Genomic DNA, 18,269 nt, shown 5'->3' on the forward strand with positions numbered 1-18,269 from the left:
AGTTGACTTCAAATTGCTTGTTAGATTTGTTCCTAGGCATAGGTACCTTGAAGAATGGGATCTTTTCCAAATAGTATTTTTATTTGGCATTGCTGGTCTTTGTGAACTCTGTTAATCTTGTCTCCAACACCCTTACTTCATTCCTTTTTATTCAAAACTTCTCTTAGATTTTCTGTGTAAATTCTAATGTCAATTTTGTTTCCTGTTGTTTTTTATTAACTTTCACATAGGAAGTGTTGCTCTCTTTTAGTTCTCATGTTTACCTTTTTCGGCATTAATTTATAAATAGGGTTGAAAACTTTTTCAAGCTATTTAAAGGTAAATTAAATTTAAAGGTAACCTCACAATTAAGCAGAAAATTCTGAGAAACTCCATTCTATTCTAAGGTTATTTAGCATATAAAATATTCGGTTTAATATAGTAACAAAGACAAAGACCATCCATTTTTGTCTTAATGTTTTAAAATATTCTGTAACTTTGTTCAAAGCTAGCTTTTTCCTCTTGCCTGCTTGCTTCACATCCTAAAGTAATTCTTTGTGCCTTTTTTTTTAAACTTCGCTAATTAAGTGATGGCTCTTTTCCAGTAAAATCACTGGTTCCTTTCATTAAAAGAAATATCTTACACTAATACCTATAGAATAAAGATATGACTTTTAACTTTTAAATTTGCATGTTAAGTTCTGAATTCCAATAATATTAAACAGTCTAGCTTCCTTCTTTGGAAATTGATTTCTGCACAAAATCCCATTAATCATTCTCTCTCTCTCTCTTTCTCTCATCCTCACTTCCTCATTCTACACACACGTGCACACATGCACATGCACACACACATACACACACACACTTAAACACAAATCCAGTGAATTGTGTTCCATATATGTAACATACATTCTGTATATAGAAGTTAGAAGTTAAAAGACTTCTAAATATTTTGATTATAAATCCTGCTTTAAAAAACTCAGGAACTTTTAAGAATTATTGGGGGCATATTCAGATGAACTCGAAAATTAATATCCTCATTTTTTATGTAGACTACATGCTGTGATGTTTTTGTTTTCTTTGTGGATTCTCTTTTCTAAATCATTTCTTTTTAAATTTTGAGACAATTATTTTTTTGCTAATTGAGCAACTGTTTCGTTTGTAGATGTCGCAGGCTGAAATTTAAATTATCAACACTATGAGAATTTTAGCTTCATTGAGATATTATTTGCCTTATTGATGTCTTGCTTGGCTTTATTTACTTTGATTTATTTTTAGAGATGTTTGAAATAGATGGAGTGTTTCATGATCTCTGTTTCCTCTCTTGCCCCCGGATTCAGACTGTAGACAGTACTCCTCTTCCTGTTCACACACCGACCTTAAGGAAAAAGGGATGTCCTGCTTCAACTGGCTTTCCAGCTAAGGTACTCAATCTAGATACAAGCATGATGGGTTCTGAAAAAAAAAGTACTAATAATGGGTTTCTTCTGCTTTTTGTATTTGTTGTAATTTGTGCTGTTGGTTCCCTCACAATCACACACATAAAAAGCTTGGAAAGAAAAGAAAAGAAATTGTATATGAATGGAAATAATCACCACCTGGAAAGGTAGGACGAGTGTTGCAGACCTTGTTTTCTTTTTATTCCGTCTTTTCTCAATTTTTTTTCATTTCAGTCTAAATCAAAAATGACAGTTGAGAATGGGAGGGCTGTCTTGAAGTGCACGGTTTGGTTGGTTTTATTTATTTGGCGAAAAAGCTGACAAGTTGGGAGTATTACACCTTTTCTTTTTTAAGCATTTCTGAGTTTTTGAAACATTTCTGTTTTTGAAGTATATTCTCCTTTTACTTCATGCTGTTAAAGATTTTTTTCAAATCAGTTATGGGCACTTAACGAATTGAAGGGGAAATAAAATAATTGAGAAACCAATTTTTCCAAAATCCCAAACAACTTTTTATTATTAATTATTCTCATTTTAAAATATAAAATCTGGAATCCATAGTAGTGGAGGAACAGATGACTTGAGTATACCGTACACACAGCATTAGCTTGCACACAAACACATTTTTGATTAAGGAGAAAGACTACAGACTTGCAGAGTTCAGAAGAATGCTGGATTTGTGTCTTGCCAGTTCTTCGGGGTTACGCTTTTTTTTTTTAATACGCAGTCTCATTTAACGTTTATTTATTTTTGAGAGAGACAGAGCGTGAGTGGGGGCGGGGTAGAGAGAGAGACAGAATCCGAAGCAGGATCCAGGCTCTGAGCTGTCAGCGCAGAGCCTGACATGGGGCTCGAACTCACGAACCGTGAGATCATGACCTAAGCCGAAGTGGGATGCTTAGCTGACAGAGCTACTCAGGAACTCCAAAAATGTTTACTTGTTTTGAGACAGAGAGAGAGCAAGTGGGGGACGGGGAGAGAGACAGGGAGACACAGAATCTGAAGCAGGCTCCAGGCTTTGAGCTGTCAGCACAGAGCCCGACTCGGGGTTCAAACCCATGAACCGCGAGATCATGACCTGAGCCGAAGTCGATTGCTCAACCCACTGAGCCACCCAGGCGCCCCTCTAAGTATTTGCTTTTAAATAATATCTACTATTAAAGTTAGATATACAATTAACAAAATAAATGTATAATTGAACCATAACTCGAGAAGGTTTAGCGTTCTAGAAAACACAGATTGGCATTCGTTGCTTATCTGCATAGTTAGTTCATGTAGGTAATACAATAAATGGAAATTTCTCATGAAGGGAGATTATTGCTTCTATGCTTGCTCTCTTTTTTGTGGTCTCCTTGCTTCCGTTTTCCCAAATTGAACATCTTGAAGTCTGTTACTGTGAGGAATAGTGCTTAGAGGACTCACTGTAAAGAAGATGTTGAGGCCGCTCATGGAAGAATTTAAGACTGAAGTTGACAAGCCACTGAGAAAGAGACATGTTTAGTGAGAAATTCAGCTGAATTACTGTTGTTTCATTCTATTCATTGTAACTATGACTGAAGTATTGGTTATGGTAGAACATGAAGATTTAGTTGCTTAGCTCAAGCTCCTACAAAGAAATTCTAGAAATTGGAAAACTTAAATGACCTCCCTCCCCAGAATGTAAACCTTGGGCAGACCAGAGAATGAGAGACAGGTTGGTGGATCCGAAAAGCTAATGAGATACACAGAAGTATAACTGGTATAAAAGAAATACAATCTGCATAACCTATGCTAGATAAAGCAAAATTTTGAGGCCAAAATATGAATTTAAAATAAATAGGCACAATACGTATCCCAAAGAGACTTCAAAAAAAAGTATATTGGTAACAGGGAGTGGGATAAGGCAGCTGTGAAGAAAAACAATTTGCAAGTGCTCACATGAAAATATAACTGCTGACGTAAAGTACCCAGCAGACAGCCTCAGTGGAAGGAACAGACTGGATATAGCAGAAGAACAAGTTAGCGAGGCGGGAGATGAGATGGCTAGTCTAAGACGATACATGGTAGAAATAGTTTCAGTATCTCTGTAGTAGGACTTTCAAGGGGAAAGAAACAAATATAGAGTTAGAAGTACTGGAAGAAATAAATCACCTAAAATTTTCCAGCACTTAAAGCTGAAAAACCTCACATCAAAATACATCATTATGTGCTAGAGAGAATAGATTTTTAAAAACTCACACTTAGACACATTATAGTCAAATTTAAGGATATCACAGATCGAGAGAAAGTTCAAAGTGTTAGAAGGAAAAGAACTGTGAACCCTAAAATATTAACCCAGCTATAATATCAACTATGAGAGGAAGTTAAAAATATTTTCATGTGTACAAGAATTTAGTTTATTATTGAAAAAAAAAAAAAACCTCATTGAAAAACTCTCATATACACTAACTACAAACTACCGGAAAGGAAATTAAGTAAACAATCCCATGTACAACTGCATGGAAAAGAGTAAAATGCCTAGGAATAAATTTAATCAAGGAGATAGATCTGTTCACTGAAAACTATCGGACATTAATGAAAAAACTAAAAAGACACCAATAAATGGAAAAATATTCTGTGTTCATGGATTAGAGAAATTAATGTGGTTAAAATGTCTTTAGCACATGGCAGTCTGTAGATTCAATACAGTTCTTATCAAAATTCCAGCAGCATTTTTCACAGAAATAAGGAAAACAATGCTACAATTTGTGTGGAACCACAAAAGACCCCTGAACAGCCAAACAGTCTTCAGAAAGAAAAAGCTGGAAGCGTCACACTTCCTGATTTCAAACTGTGTTACAAAACCATAGTAACCAAAATGGTATGGTGCTGGCATGAAAACAGAAACATAGATCAGTGGAATAGAATAGAGAGCTCAGAAATCAATATGCATATGCCTGTTTATTGAACATACATATGATCAATTAATTTATGACAAAGGCACCAAAAATAGACAATGGGGAAAGGATCATCTCTTCAAGAAATGATATTGGGAAAACTGGACAGTTACATGCAAAAGAATGAAACTGGACCGCTTTCTTATACCATACACAAAAATCAATTCAAAATGGATTAAAAACTTGAACATAAGACCTGAAACCACAAAACCCCTAGAAGAAAATAGTGGGTAATCTCCTTGAGCACTGGGCTTAGCAGTGATTTTTTGGATTTTTTTTAATGTTTATTTATTTTAGAGAGAGAGTGAGCAGAGGAGGGGCAGAGAGAGAGGGAGACACAGAATCTGAAGCAGGCTCCAGGCTCCGAGCTGTCAGCACAGAGCCCAACGCGGGGCGCGAACTCACAGACCGCGAGATCACGACCTGAGCTGAAGTCAGACACTTAACTGACTGAGCCACCCAGGCGTCCCGATGACTTTTTGGATTTGATACCAAAAGCAAAGACAATGAAACAAAAGCAAAAGTCAGTGAAGTGGAACTACATCAAACTGAAAAACTTCACAGCAAAGAAACCCATTACCAACATGAAAAGGCAACCTACAGAATGAGAAAAAATACTGTAAATCATGTATCTGGTAAGGGGTTCATATCCAAAATAGAAGAGCACTCCTGCAACGCAATAGCAAAAACCAAAAACGTAATCCAGTTGAAAGATGGGCGGAGGACCTGAATCAACATTTTCCCAAAGAAGATATACAAATAAATGGCCAACAATTACATAAAATGGTGTTCAGTATCACTAATTGTCAGGGAAATGAAAATCAAAATGACAATGAGATATCACCTCATGCCTGTTACGATGGCTGTCATCCAAAGGACAAGAGATACCAGGTGTTGGCAGGGATATGGAGAAAAAGGAACCCTCGTGCACTGTGGGTGGGAATGTAAATTGGTGCAGCCACTGTGGAAAACAGCATGGAGGTTCCTCATGCAATTCAAAATAGAAGTACCATGCGGTCCAACAACTCCACTTCAGGGCATTTATCTGACGGAAACAAAATCACTATCTGAAAGAGATACCTGCACCCCCATGTTCAGTGCAGCATTATTTACGGTAGTCAGGACATGGGAATAATCTACGTGTCTGTTGACAGATGAACGGATAAAGAAAATGTGGCACATGCACACACACACACACACACACACACACACTGGAATATTACACAGCCATAGGAAAAAGGAAAGTCTTACAATTTGTGACAACGTGACATGGGTGGGCTTCGAGGGCATTTTGTTAAGTGAAATAAGAGATAGACAAATACTGTATGATCTCACTTATGTGTAGAATCTTAAAAATCTGAACGCCACAGAAATGGAGAACATATTGGTTGCCGGAGGTGGGGCTGGGAAATTAGGGAAATGGCTGAAGGAGGCTAAAAGGTACAGACTTACAGTTATAAGGTAAGTAAGTTCTGGGGATGGATGGAAAGCATGGTGACTCTAGTTAAGAACACTGTATTGTATATTTGAAACTTGCTAAGAAAGTAGATCTTAAACGTTCTCCTCACAAGAAAAAAACAATTGCAACTATATGAGGTGATGTGATGGGTGTTAACTTACGGTGATCATTTTGCACTACATACGTCCACCAAGCCATTGTGGTAGACACCTTAAACTGACATGTTTTATGTCAGTCATCTCTCAGTAAAACTGGAAGACAGAAAAGTAAGTATTCTTAGAGGAAGTACTCCATCAAAAAAGATGGATAAAGCCACATGGCCGCTGTGAGAGATTTGGGAAATAGGGTGACTAGTATCTCAGAGAACTTTCCTGTGATCTACAAACATAAGGACCCTCGCTCTACAAAGTGGAAGGGAAAGGAAATGCAGATTCAGAGCAGTCCAGAATTAAGTTCGAGGCAAACACAGTGGAGGTGAGTGTAAGGGTCAGATGAGGTGAACGTGGTTAGGCATTTGTCTCTCCTTGGGAAGCGCTGCGGAGACAGCATAGCGTGGTCGTTACCGTGGCAGGTTCCCAGCAGGGTCTCCCGAATTGCATGCTCCGCTCCGTCACGGACTCTCTGGGTGGACGGACTCAAGCGAGTTACGTACCTTTCCCTGCTTCATTTCTTCATCAGAAAACGAGTACAACCATAGGACCCATTTCACTGGATTCTTTGGAGTTTTAAAGAAGCTTAATATTTGTAAATACCTTAGAACAGTACCTGACAGAGTAGTATCGTGTAAACGTTTAAGTATTGGCAACTTGATGAGGAAAGTGAGCCCAAGTGTGGATCTCAGCAGGCTGGAAGAAATAAACAGAAGACGAGCACATAAAATGTGTGATTTTCATACCTGCAGAAAGAATGCTATTCAGTGAATGACGGCAGGAAAGAGAAGAAAACATGGTGGCCTGGTACCGATAACCGTGCAGTGAATTGTCTCAAATCCTAATGGCTTAAAAAAAGATGTTTTTATGACGCTCCCAGTTTTGTGGGTCTGAATTTGAGAAGGGCTCCCCTAGGAAGTTGTCACTAAGGGTCTGCCGTGGAGGGTGGCCAGCTGTCAGCCGAAGCTGCAGGTGTGTGCAAGTTCGGCTGCGTGTCCAGGACGGCTCCCTCCGGTGACGGACAGCTCATGCTCGTGGCCTGTCCAGATGACGGCCGCAGCCTTCCTACGTGGTGGCTGGCTCTCCAGAGTGGGCGCACCGCGAGAACCAGCGAGAAGCCGCGTGGCTGAACGCAAAGGTGTGCGCAAGGGGGTAAGAGCAAAGGAACGCAGATGTCACAGATACACACCATGATGTGGAGTTTAAGGTGTAAAACGTCAAGGGGCATGAAAGGGGGCAGTGTATACCAACAAAGGGAATAATAGACAAAGAAGATCGTGATCGTGAATGTGTATGGGCCTGACAGTTAAGCCCCACACTACCTGAAGCAAGAACTGAGAACTCGGAGAAGCAGGGTAGAGACAGATTGGAGATTTTGATCCACACTGATCATACCGACAGCATAGTGGGGCAAACGCAGGGCAGAGGACGGAGGGTTAGTGCCCACAGGCACCAAGAGCTCTTACAAACCACAGAATGAAGTGTGCCTGAGGTAACTGGCCAAAAGCCTGGAATAAGCAGATGAAAAGTCAAAATGACTGACACCGAAAAGATGGTCAGGGGGCCTGGGTGGCTCAGTCAGTTAAGCCTCTCACTCTTGGAATTGGCTCGGGTCACCATCTCACGGTTTCGTGAGTTTGAGCCCCGCATCAGGCTCTGGAGCCTGCTTGGGATTCTCTCCCTCTCTCTCTGCCCCCTGCCTGACTCATGCTGTCTCGGTCTCTCTCAAATAAAAGAATTTTTTTTTTTTTTTAATGAAAATAAAAAGGTGGTCAAACTTACTAGAAGTTGGGGCAAAGCGGTTTAAAGTAATAATGAGTGGTCTCTTAGCATTTGTGGTGTACGTGCCCTTGTTATCAGGATACTATGACGCATTACAGGTGCCAGTGTGATTCAGTTCCACCTTTTTAAATGCAATGTAAAAAAAATTTGATGAAAAATACATGTCAGTGAGTCTTTAGAATCCAGTGAATGGAGGATTCTGGGAACTTGGTCACCACGGCAGCAAGGTTTTTAAATCTCTCCATGAAAACAGACCAACTGAATAGATATGAAAACTTAAAAACAAACAAACAAACAGATGGGACCTGAACAGTAGATGAGAAGATTTTCCCATGAATTCCAAAACTCAAACTGATAGGGGAAAAAAAAAAAAAAGTCATCTGAAGACTCCCCATTTTATTAAACATCGTGCTAGAAAAAACAGAGGTGAAGCAGAGGGATTCATGATAATCCCAGAGCCAGAAAACCACAAGCACGAGCACGCGCTGCTGGGCATCTCAAAGACAGAAGACACAGAAGTGAGTTTCCAGCCTCCACTCCTTCCTGCAGCCAAGGGCAAGGGAGTAGACACGGTGAGAAGGTGGTCCAGTGCTATGATTGTAAGGTCTCGGAACCAGCTGGTCAGAATGTCCTTCCAGATGGCAGCCCCAAACTAAGGAGGGCTGGCGGGGATTGGTTCAAAACTGAGCCAGACAGGAAAGGAAAGAGAAGGTTCAGACAATGAAGGAGAGTGGGGAGGAAGAGCTCAGAAAGCACAAGGTCATTTTTAAAAATCATTTTATGAAAATGATAGAAAAGAGAGTCAAAGGCCTGGAGCTAGAAGAATTACCCTGGCCCACCCCACCCTCATAGACGTACAGGAAAAGTCATTTCGCTTGAAAGTGAGGAACTGAAAATGGTCACAGTCAAATCTCACACGCACAAAACGGGAAGAGCGGGTATTGTATCTTCACAAAAAATGGAAGTGTGCCAGAAAAGGCCGTCTGCAAAACCAGTGAAAACTGCAATCAGTGTTTCAGAAGAAATTGAGGGAACGGTAGAAGCTGTGAAATAAAAATTGGAAATTGCAATCTAGAAACTTAGAAATGAGTGCTGGAGAATGCAAGATTTGAGGAGACATGACAGCAATCTGGATACAGCCTGACCTGTAAGGAATTTGGGAGTAAATAAACTCAACAGATCACTTATGAGAAACAGAAGATGGAAAGGAGATTTTTTTAATCAAAAAGTGAGGGAAAGGTAAAAAGGATTTGAGAAAAGTGATGGACAGAAAAGAAAGGCAAAGAGGGGCCAATGTTTATATAATAGGAGTCTCTGAAAGAGACTCTGAAAGCAACAGAAAATACGAAAATCTATATTCAAGAAGATTTTCCAAAATAAAGCAGACTTGATTACCCTATATGTTATCTAACTAGAATTGAAATAAAGACTTGAAGCAAAAAATAAAATAAAGCAGACTTGAAACTCCTATGACAGAGGCACACACCATAACCGAAAAAATAACCCAGACAAAACAAAACACATTCCAGCAAACTATTGGTCTTTGAAGAAAAAGAAGAATACTGGACACATAGGCAAAAGTAGTAAGTCACTCAAGGAGGAAAAAAAATGAAATTTTCATCAGACTTTTCAATAGCAGCCCTACACCAGAAAACAATCGGATAACATTTAAGATACCCGAGGAAAGTGTGAGTCAAAGGTTTTTCCAGCCTTTTTGACTTTGTGTTTGACAACTTTATTGAGGTATAACTGATAAACAAAAAACGGCATGTAGTTAATGTAACAACTTGATGAGTTTGGAATATCAAAGATTTTTGAGGATTTTAGGTTTTTTAAGGATAATAAAGCACCCGTGAAAAATAAAAACCACAGAACATGCAAGAACTCAAGAAATATTGTTCCCACAAGCCCTTCCGGAAGGATACAGAGAGGACAAGCGTCAGATCAACCAGAATGATAAGGCACCAGGTACCTTTAGGGACAGGAGTGAAAGGAGGAGTCTAGAATGAATTGGGGAGTTGGTTCAGAATCCACAGAAAGCACTGTTAGAGCATCTTTCAAAACTCAACAGCTTACCCCCCCAACTCAGCAGTATGTTCATTTTGTGGAATAAGCAAGCCAGAGACCACAGACTGAGGGACGCCAGGCTCAGTGGTTGGTGAGAGAGGGGAGGTGTTGAACTAGAAGTAGTGAGATTTTGCAAAAGTGTGCAAACTGAAGGTAAGACTCCAAAACCCATTTCCCCTGCTTAGCTCCCAGAATGTTGGCGATGGGTTTATCGCTTCCTCCTTCCGTCCCTTCCTTGGAGGATTTCAGTGGATTCTCTGAAGAAATTGAATGGCCCAGAAAAGACTTCCAGATAATGGCAGTTGAGAATCCCAAAGAGACAGCTGGGTTCTTATCAATGGCACATACACACACATACTGCCCAAAAATAAACCAAAAAACTTTCCACTAAGCTTTTTTACTGATTTACATTTAAATACGAACAAATTCCCAAGAATCAGCAGATATTTTAGGAAATCCACTAGCAAAAGAAAAAGATCCAAAGAAACAAAAAATTTCCTATTTTCGTTGAAGGATAAAGAGGCAGTGCCACGCAGAAGGAACAAAAAGGAATAACTAGAAAAACAGGAAGAGTCCTTTGAAAGTTAAAGATAGGACAAGCATTTAAAAAATGTTTTAGATGAGTTGGGACATAAATTTGAGAAAATCTCTTAAAACTTATTGCAAAAGGATGGATAGAAAATAAAATTTGAGAAATCAATATCCAAAAAACAAAAAAATTCCGGTAAAATAACAGAAAAAAAGAAAAGGAAATTGTACTAAATAATACACTTTCTGTAACCGAAGGGCAAGATTCCTGTGTGCAGAGTCCTGCCAGTTCCCAGCACGGTGGGTGACAGATCCCTCCTCCTGGGCACATCACTGTGTGATGTTTCAGGACACCAAGAATATGGAGAACTTTTGTAAACCACCCAGAGATCAAACAGATCACGTTCAAGTGATCAGGAACTGAACTGGCGCCATACTTGTTAACGGAAAAATGCAGAGAACGGTTGTCAGGTAAAATGATCTCAAGCGAGAATGTTTGATTCCTCATCAAGTGTTTTATCAATTTTGAGAGGGAAACGAGCATTTTCAGAAAATCAGGATCTTCTAAAAGCGTATCGCCCAGGCCCTGCTTTCTAAGTAAACCACTAAGAAATGAATTCCAGCAAAACGAGGGAGGAGACAAAGACGGAGAAGGTTTAGGGTCTACGGGAGAGAGAATCCCACACGGGTTGGTTGAGAGACTGAAACCTGTGGCCGAAAGCAGAGCAGGAAAGCAACAGGCTCCAGGAACGACGCTTCAGGTCGGTGAACATGGGGTAGAAGAGTCTGGAAGGCTTCCTTCCTCACGTGGTAAATCGATTCTAGGGCATTTTACAGTCCCTTTGGAGAGTCTGGGGATGATTCATGAGTGAGACTTAGAAAATTAACTTTAAAAGACGGAGGACGTCTTTCATTTCAGAGAAATAAAAAGATTACACAGGAAAGATGCAGCTATAGTATGCTTCTCGACTCACTGATGATTCCAAGGTCACAATAACTTACACATTAATTGTAAAATGCGACCCCAAACTGCGCTAACAGAATTGGGAACACAAAGAGCAGCAGGTGTAATAGTGCCAAATCCTTCTCTTCCATAGCAGGAAGTCCGCAGAATGTCTCAAAGCAAGAAACCGCAGTATGCTCTTGCTTGGGTTTTGGTTTGGTTTTGTTTTTGCCAGAAATACGGAGATACATTACAGAAGGGGGCAAACAGCTGGAAGGGGTTAAAAGAAATCACTTCTAGGAGGGACGACCTGGGGCAAGAGGGATGCTTCTGCTTGACTAAGCATTGTGATACTACTGTTTTCCTTTTTAAACTGTGTACGTGTATTAGTTTGATTTAAACAATTAAAAACATGCATAGGAGAACATGTGGAGAAACTGGGCGATGAAAATAAGATCTCAAATCGTAAATGTAAGACGGAAATATTGCTGGACTCTATCACATCAAAATTAAAGATGTTTGTACAGTGAAAGCTTGGTTAATAGGGGCTATTTGGTGGTGACTGTCTAGCAAAGGATACTTGCAATGTGCAACACCAATACGGGATCAACCTCTAGAACATGTATGAAACCCCTGCAACTCTCTATGGAAAAGATTAGAAAACTGTTGAAAAACTGGCGAACGATCTGAATAAGTAATTCTCAGAAAAGGAACTCCTAATGGTCAACAAGCATGTGAAGAAATGTCCAATCTCATTAGCAACTGGAGAAATTAAAAATTAATCCTTTAAAAATTATTATCACTTTATACTAACCAGATTGCCAAGAATTACGTAAGGTAACGTCAAGGACAAGAAGAAACAGACGGCTTCGCACACCGCTGGTAGAAGTGTAAACGATCCGGGGCGCCCGGGTGGCTCAGTGGGTGAAGCGACCGACTTCGGCTCAGGTCGTGACCTCACGGTGGGCGGGTTCAAGTCCCGCGTCGGACTCTGAGCTGTTGGCACAGCTGCTTTGGATTCTGCGTCTCCCTCTCTGTCTGCCCCTCCACCACTCAAGCCCTGTCTTTCCTCTCTCAAAAATAAACATTTAAAAAAAAAAATTTTTTTTTTTTTTTTTTTTTTTTTTTTGAGTATAAATGATACACCCGTTCTGGAGGGCGGCGTGGCATTGTGGAGTGGACGTACAGTACAGAAGCCGGCAACCTCACGGATTCAGGAGAGCCTTGTACGGATCAGGTCGGCAACGCGGTAGAGACGCTTGTTGCTACGGGTGGTAGCAGAAAGATGGCCGGTGCGCTCACTAGAGCCCCTGTGAAATCTGCACTCGCTGCGCAAAGTACCTAATTTCTCGGAATATGTACATACCCAAGGGCCTGTGTAAACCCAGTTACACCGGGTGCCAGATCCCATGGGGAAGGAGGGGAGTAGAACAGCCGGGATGAAGGGAAAAAACAAGAAGGCAAAATAAAACCAGAGTGAGGCCTCCCCCAAGCTCTCTGATAATATTTCACGGACTAAATATTAACAAGGTTTGTGCACTTAACGTTCCTCCCCGCAAAGTAAAATTTACTCTATGTTTCTTAAAAGAAGGAATGTCCATAATTATGTCAAAGTAAAAGTGTTTAAAGGGAAAGGAAGAGCTTTTTTTCACAATTGGTTTTAAAAGGAAGGTTTGTAAGAGGTGAAGACTTGTTGTTATCAGTGGTAAAATTTTCATAGCAACAGGGAGGTTTTAAGCTTTTACCGGGGTTCGTAAATGGTTCAACTGTGTCCTCACAGCTTCTGCTAAAGACATTTTACCTTCTCCAGTGAGGAGCTTGAAGTCTACAACAGGGACAAAACTGGAGTAGAAAAGAGCCCTTCTTTCTGTCCACCTCTTTCAAAGTCAAGTTTATAGTTAATTCTCCCTTTACTCCAAACTGTCACATAGTCTAAAACTCTAATTTGGGCCCATGCTTTAGATTTAATGCCCCTTTTCCTAGACAATTTTTCATCTTTCCTTCCTCCTCGAACTACCCTTTGGGGAAGTATTAGAAATCAAATACTGACCAGGGCGCAGGGAAAGAGATCTTAGAAAGGTCAGAAGCCAAGCAGGCTGGATCCTAGGGGTGGATTCGTGTATCTTTCTGCGACTGGTCCTCTCACCCCCGCCAAAACCCAAGCCGGAATCCTGCTGTGTGATGCCTAGAGTCAGTGCCATCAGAATCGTGATCTTTGATTATGTTCTGCTTTATACTGTCCTTAGTTGAGATCAGTGAAACATGGGCCCCTTACTCTTTGTAGTAACTCCCATCCCTTCCCAATTTAATCAGCACCTACCAGTTGGGTCGCTGGTCAGTTAAATAGTGCTCTGCTAAAGCACTGTTTCTCGTTCCTAGCATACGCAGTTAAAATACTGGCATCCTGAGTGGATCTCTGAAAAAATTACAATGTGTTTTGTTAGCAATTTCTTGAGTATTGTGAAGAATTACTATGACATTTGTCATGGCCACAGTACTATTGCTGATATTTCCGAGCTGTCTGCTATCCCTTAGAAGAAGAAAGAATGAAGTTCCCCACCTTAAGCTGCTTATCAGTTTTTCTCTCGTGATAAAAGCCTCCAGAGCAAATCAGGAAACCAACTTGGCATCTTTTGTATTTTAACATATTTTAAACACTTGAAGATACTAAAAAATTTATTCTGGATAGTTCCCCAAAGAATAAAAAATTAAAGGGATGCCTGAGTGGCTCAGTCGGTTGAGCATCTGACTCTTGGTTTCAGCTCAGGTCATGATTCCAGGGTCGTGGGATCGAGCCCCATGTCATGCTCCGTGCTGAGTGTGGAGCCTGCTTGGGATATTCTATCTCTCTCCCTCTCCCTCTCCCTCTCCCTCTCCCTCTCCCTCTCCCTCTCCCTCTCCCTCTCCCCCTCCCCGCGCCCCCTCCTCTGCCTCTCCCCTGTTCGCACATGCTCTCTCTAAAATTAAAATAATAAAATAAAATACAAAGCAAAAACTTAAGAGTAAAAATTGGTATACAGGAGAAACATTGAGCAAGGTTTTATATGATATTCACAAATTAGGTGCTTGTATTTTTATCACAGGTATTGAGGCCCCTGGTCTTGAGCTAACTATGTGTCACGTGGTTTGGGGGTTTTTTAAGGAGCATATTCTACATGTTTTGGAATGATCAGACCTTGCGAGATGACAGAATCAGACATGTCAGCTTGAATTTTAACTCTGCCATTAACTATATATCCATGAATAACTGATTATTTTCTCTGAGTCTCAAGGAAATATTATCCGTCTTTACGAGGGTATTATCTCCATTAAATGAGATGAGGTATATGAATTATTGGCACAATGTCTGTTGGTGGGGGCTCAGTCCACACGGGATCAATTTTAGAGTTAATACAGAGGTACTCTGTGTTCTACTTGGAATTGCGTCAGACCCCAGTGCTGCTTTGAAGCCTTTGTGGTGTATAAATCACATATTGAGAAGAGCAGAATTTATTTTTAACTTAAATTTTAAAGCTTTGAATGGTCCCTTTAGTTTTTTAATAAGATACGTTAGTTTCATAAAAATAAAGACTACTTTATAAACAGGATTGCATTGGCATTTGCATATTATTGGAATATAGAATAAAGTTCTTACTAGTTTAAATCAGTCACAAATATAAAAAAGAAATAGTCAAATTTGTTTTCAAAAATAAATATGTTCTAAATGCTTACTCCAGCCCTGTTTGAAAGGCTTTATGTTCACGTGTTCACGCCATGAAGTAGATACTATTATTGAACCTATTTTATAGAATGAGGAGAGCAAGACACAGAGGAGTTAAATAGTTTATTAATTACTCCGGAGAGGTAATTTGAAGAGGAGAGGCATGTTCCAGATCGCTGAAGTCTGTGTTGACTTACCGCCAGATAGAACAGATAAGACTTCGAGAACTTTACTGGATTTGCCTTAAGAAGTTTCCGGCTGCCATCTTTCTCTCTCTAGAATAGTGTGTGTGTGTGTGTATTTGTCTACTGAAGGGTAGGTAATACCACCTGCTTCCATAGGAGGAAACAGATTTGTTAAGCATATTGTTGGTTCTTGGTCCCAGAAAATAAAATACTTGTTTTGTAGAAGGGACAAGAATTTTCAGTTACTCTGTTCTTCCAAAGAAGGTATAAAAGCATATGAAATTTCTGTTTTTGTAAAGGTATAAATATGTGACATTTCACTTAACTCTTTGCTGAAAGATAATTTGAAGAATTTGTAAAAATCCTGACTCAAACTTTGTGAGCAAAAAGAAAAAATAAAGCCACAGTTTTTAGGTTTTCAAATGTCATTCAAGAACGATTATTTAACTTCTTATATTATTTTTAGCATCACCTAGCTCAGTATTGCCTAATAAAAATATTTGAAAAGCGTAAATTACAGAACGATATGGGAAATGAAAATGATTCATCCCACTTATATTTAGAATATTTTCTAGGAGCTCTTGTGGGGCCCAGGGAGTCACATTATGGAAATCCTTTAAGTAATTGGTGTTCTTAATAATTGGTATATATATATTTTTTTATCAATTTGTTTTGCAGCGCAAGACTCATCAGTTTTTTGTCAAATCTTTTACGACTCCAACCAGATGTCACCAGTGCACCTCTCTGATGGTGGGTCTGATAAGACAGGGCTGTTCCTGTGAAGGTAAGAACAAACCGGTTGACTTTAGAGTCCTAACATTGACTCCCTAAATTGTAATCGAATAACTTTATTCCCCTTAAAAGGTATATAAATATAACAGGAATACAGGTAATAAACTGAGCACCTTGGAGAAACTAGATAGATAGCCCCTAGGAACCTCTTCCAGGGGAGATCTATTTAAATGTGTCTCATTCATCTTTGTTTCACTATTTGGATGAATTTGAGGTCCTGGAGCGTGAGAGAAGACGTGACAGTTTCCTTGAATCTGCTCATTTAATTGTGACCTTGTTTAATTTCCCTGACAAGAGAACTCATTCTTAAAAAGTACGCAGTTCGGTATCTTTTCAGAAATACTAAATGTGTGCCACTTTGGCTCAAAAGATACTTCTTCCCAGTATTTGTAGCAGCAGTCTTCCCCACCACTCATTGATTCATTGATCCATCCATCACATGTTCATGGGATACCTGTTGCACACTTCTAGGCACTGGGGATGTAGTCGTGGGCAGGAGAAAAGACAGAGCCTGCCCTCGGGGAGCTCACATTCTGAGAAATGAACGATCAGGGGTCATTGAAACCGAAAACAAAGTGTATTTGTCTGGACACCACTTTATTTTCCCCAAGACTTCTAAGATGAAAATGATTTAAATGTATTGGGACACATTATATTTGTTTGGGAATAGTGCAGGAAAATACCTTCTTTAACCAAATGAGATTTCTCACTTTAACGGTGTCTTCTATCTCATTTACTGGTGTATCTTATGAAAAAGATAAGAAAGTAGTTGCTAATTTTAATTCTAGTATTAGTTTCCATGTCTTAGCCCTTAGGGCTGGAAGGGACTTTGAGGGGAAGGTCATCAGTCCACATGAGATGCAGGTGTTCCCCTTGTAGAATGTGCTTGGACCTGGTCTGTATCTGGTCACTTTGGATAGTGGGGAATTCAGAGCATCTTAAGGCAGCACATTCTATGTGTGGGTAGCTCAGAAGATCCAGACCGTATCATCTCAGCTGGTCTTTGAGATGCATCGGTTTAGAGCCAAAGAAAATGGTCTGGGTTAAAAAGTAGATTTGAGAGTTAGCACAAAGTGATGAATGGAAATGGGGTTTTCCAGGAAAAAAAGCACAGTTTGAAAAGGGAACAGGTATGAGGACAGAACCTTAGGAAACAGAGTTCAGGGGAGGTCAAAGGCAAAGAGAGCAAAGCCGTCTGAGAAAGGAATAGCCCATGTCCTTGACCAGGAAGGTGTGATGGATGCCAAAGGAGAGAATCTGTGCAGTTGTTAATCCTTGTCTCATTTTGGATTTAGCCAACATTTCAAAATGTCCTTTCAAAATCTGTCGGAGAAAATCCCAGACAGCTACCTGGCTTTAGGTGCCTTACCATTTCTTAGGCACCAGTCATTTGCAATAACATAGAAGGGAGTTTTGAGACCTCCCCAGACTCCCTTCTAGAGTCTCAGGTCAGGAAACTGTGCCTGTCTTCCCCGTAGACCCCTAGAACTCTGCCCTGTGCACTGTTGGGGACACGTTAAGTTAGACCCTGCCCAGGCTTTCGTAAATGTGGTGACAGCCTCCGAAGAGTCCTGTCATTTTCATTTCTTCCTGGTTGACCGAAGTTAGTTCCTGTAAAGGACAGTTATTTTATTGTTTCCGCTGCTGTTGGGAGGTGAGATTTTTGCCCGTTAGTCTAACCAATTGTTAGATGCTCCACTTACAAGTGAAGGAGACGTCTTATGGAAATGTGGTGTTGTTGACAGTCTGCTAGTCCATCTGCTTCTTAGGGGGTTCATAATGCCCATCAGCGGTATAATCTGTTTTCCCGTGTGCGTTTACTCCTATGATGCTGTCTCTCCGTCTCTGCTCTTACTCTTTCCCGAATATTCTCCAGAACCCACCCTCATGGTAGGAGTTGTCTAAATACTTATTCTTAGTTTGTAGACCCCTCCAACAAGCTTGTTTCTTTTAAATATTTTACCTTTTAATCCTCACCCAACCAAGTCTCAGTGAAAATTATGCATTCGTTTTTTGTTTACCTTATTTCTTGGAGTCTCGGGTTTATCACTGGAGTATCAGATAGAGGTGTCATGGCGGTGTTGGTAGTTGCGGTTCGCCGGCCCTGAGCCCGACTGCCTGGGTTTGAATTCCAGCAGTGCCACTCACGAGTCCTGTGACCCAGGGCAAGTCACTCGTAGATTGTTACAGGAAAATTAAATGCACCCAATAAAGTTAACCATTATTATGATCTTAGCCCTGGTTTACGTAGCTATGATGATATTACCAACTCCTGAATCTTACACTTAATTGGTGCCTTTTAAAATCATTGAACAATTTCATTTTCAAAAA

At 40.2% G+C, this 18,269-nt stretch overlaps 1 protein-coding gene across 16 annotated transcripts in view; it reads left to right on the plus strand.

Moving 5' to 3' along the window:
• The window catches only part of CDC42BPA (CDC42 binding protein kinase alpha), a 321,738-nt gene that overhangs the window by 275,622 nt on the left and 27,847 nt on the right, over window positions 1-18,269 (plus strand). For all 16 annotated transcript variants that reach the window (XM_086694399.1, XM_086694385.1, XM_086694392.1 and 13 more), the window contains 2 exons: window positions 1,320-1,403; window positions 15,825-15,930. In XM_086694399.1, coding sequence (XP_086550525.1) covers window positions 1,320-1,403; window positions 15,825-15,930 — 190 coding nt within the window. The remainder of the gene's footprint in view (window positions 1-1,319; window positions 1,404-15,824; window positions 15,931-18,269) is intronic.

The sequence above is a fragment of the Puma concolor genome, chromosome E4, assembly GCF_028749965.1.
Source record: "Puma concolor isolate L17-30 chromosome E4, mPumCon1.1.hap2, whole genome shotgun sequence".
Taxonomy (NCBI): Eukaryota; Metazoa; Chordata; class Mammalia; order Carnivora; family Felidae; genus Puma; species Puma concolor.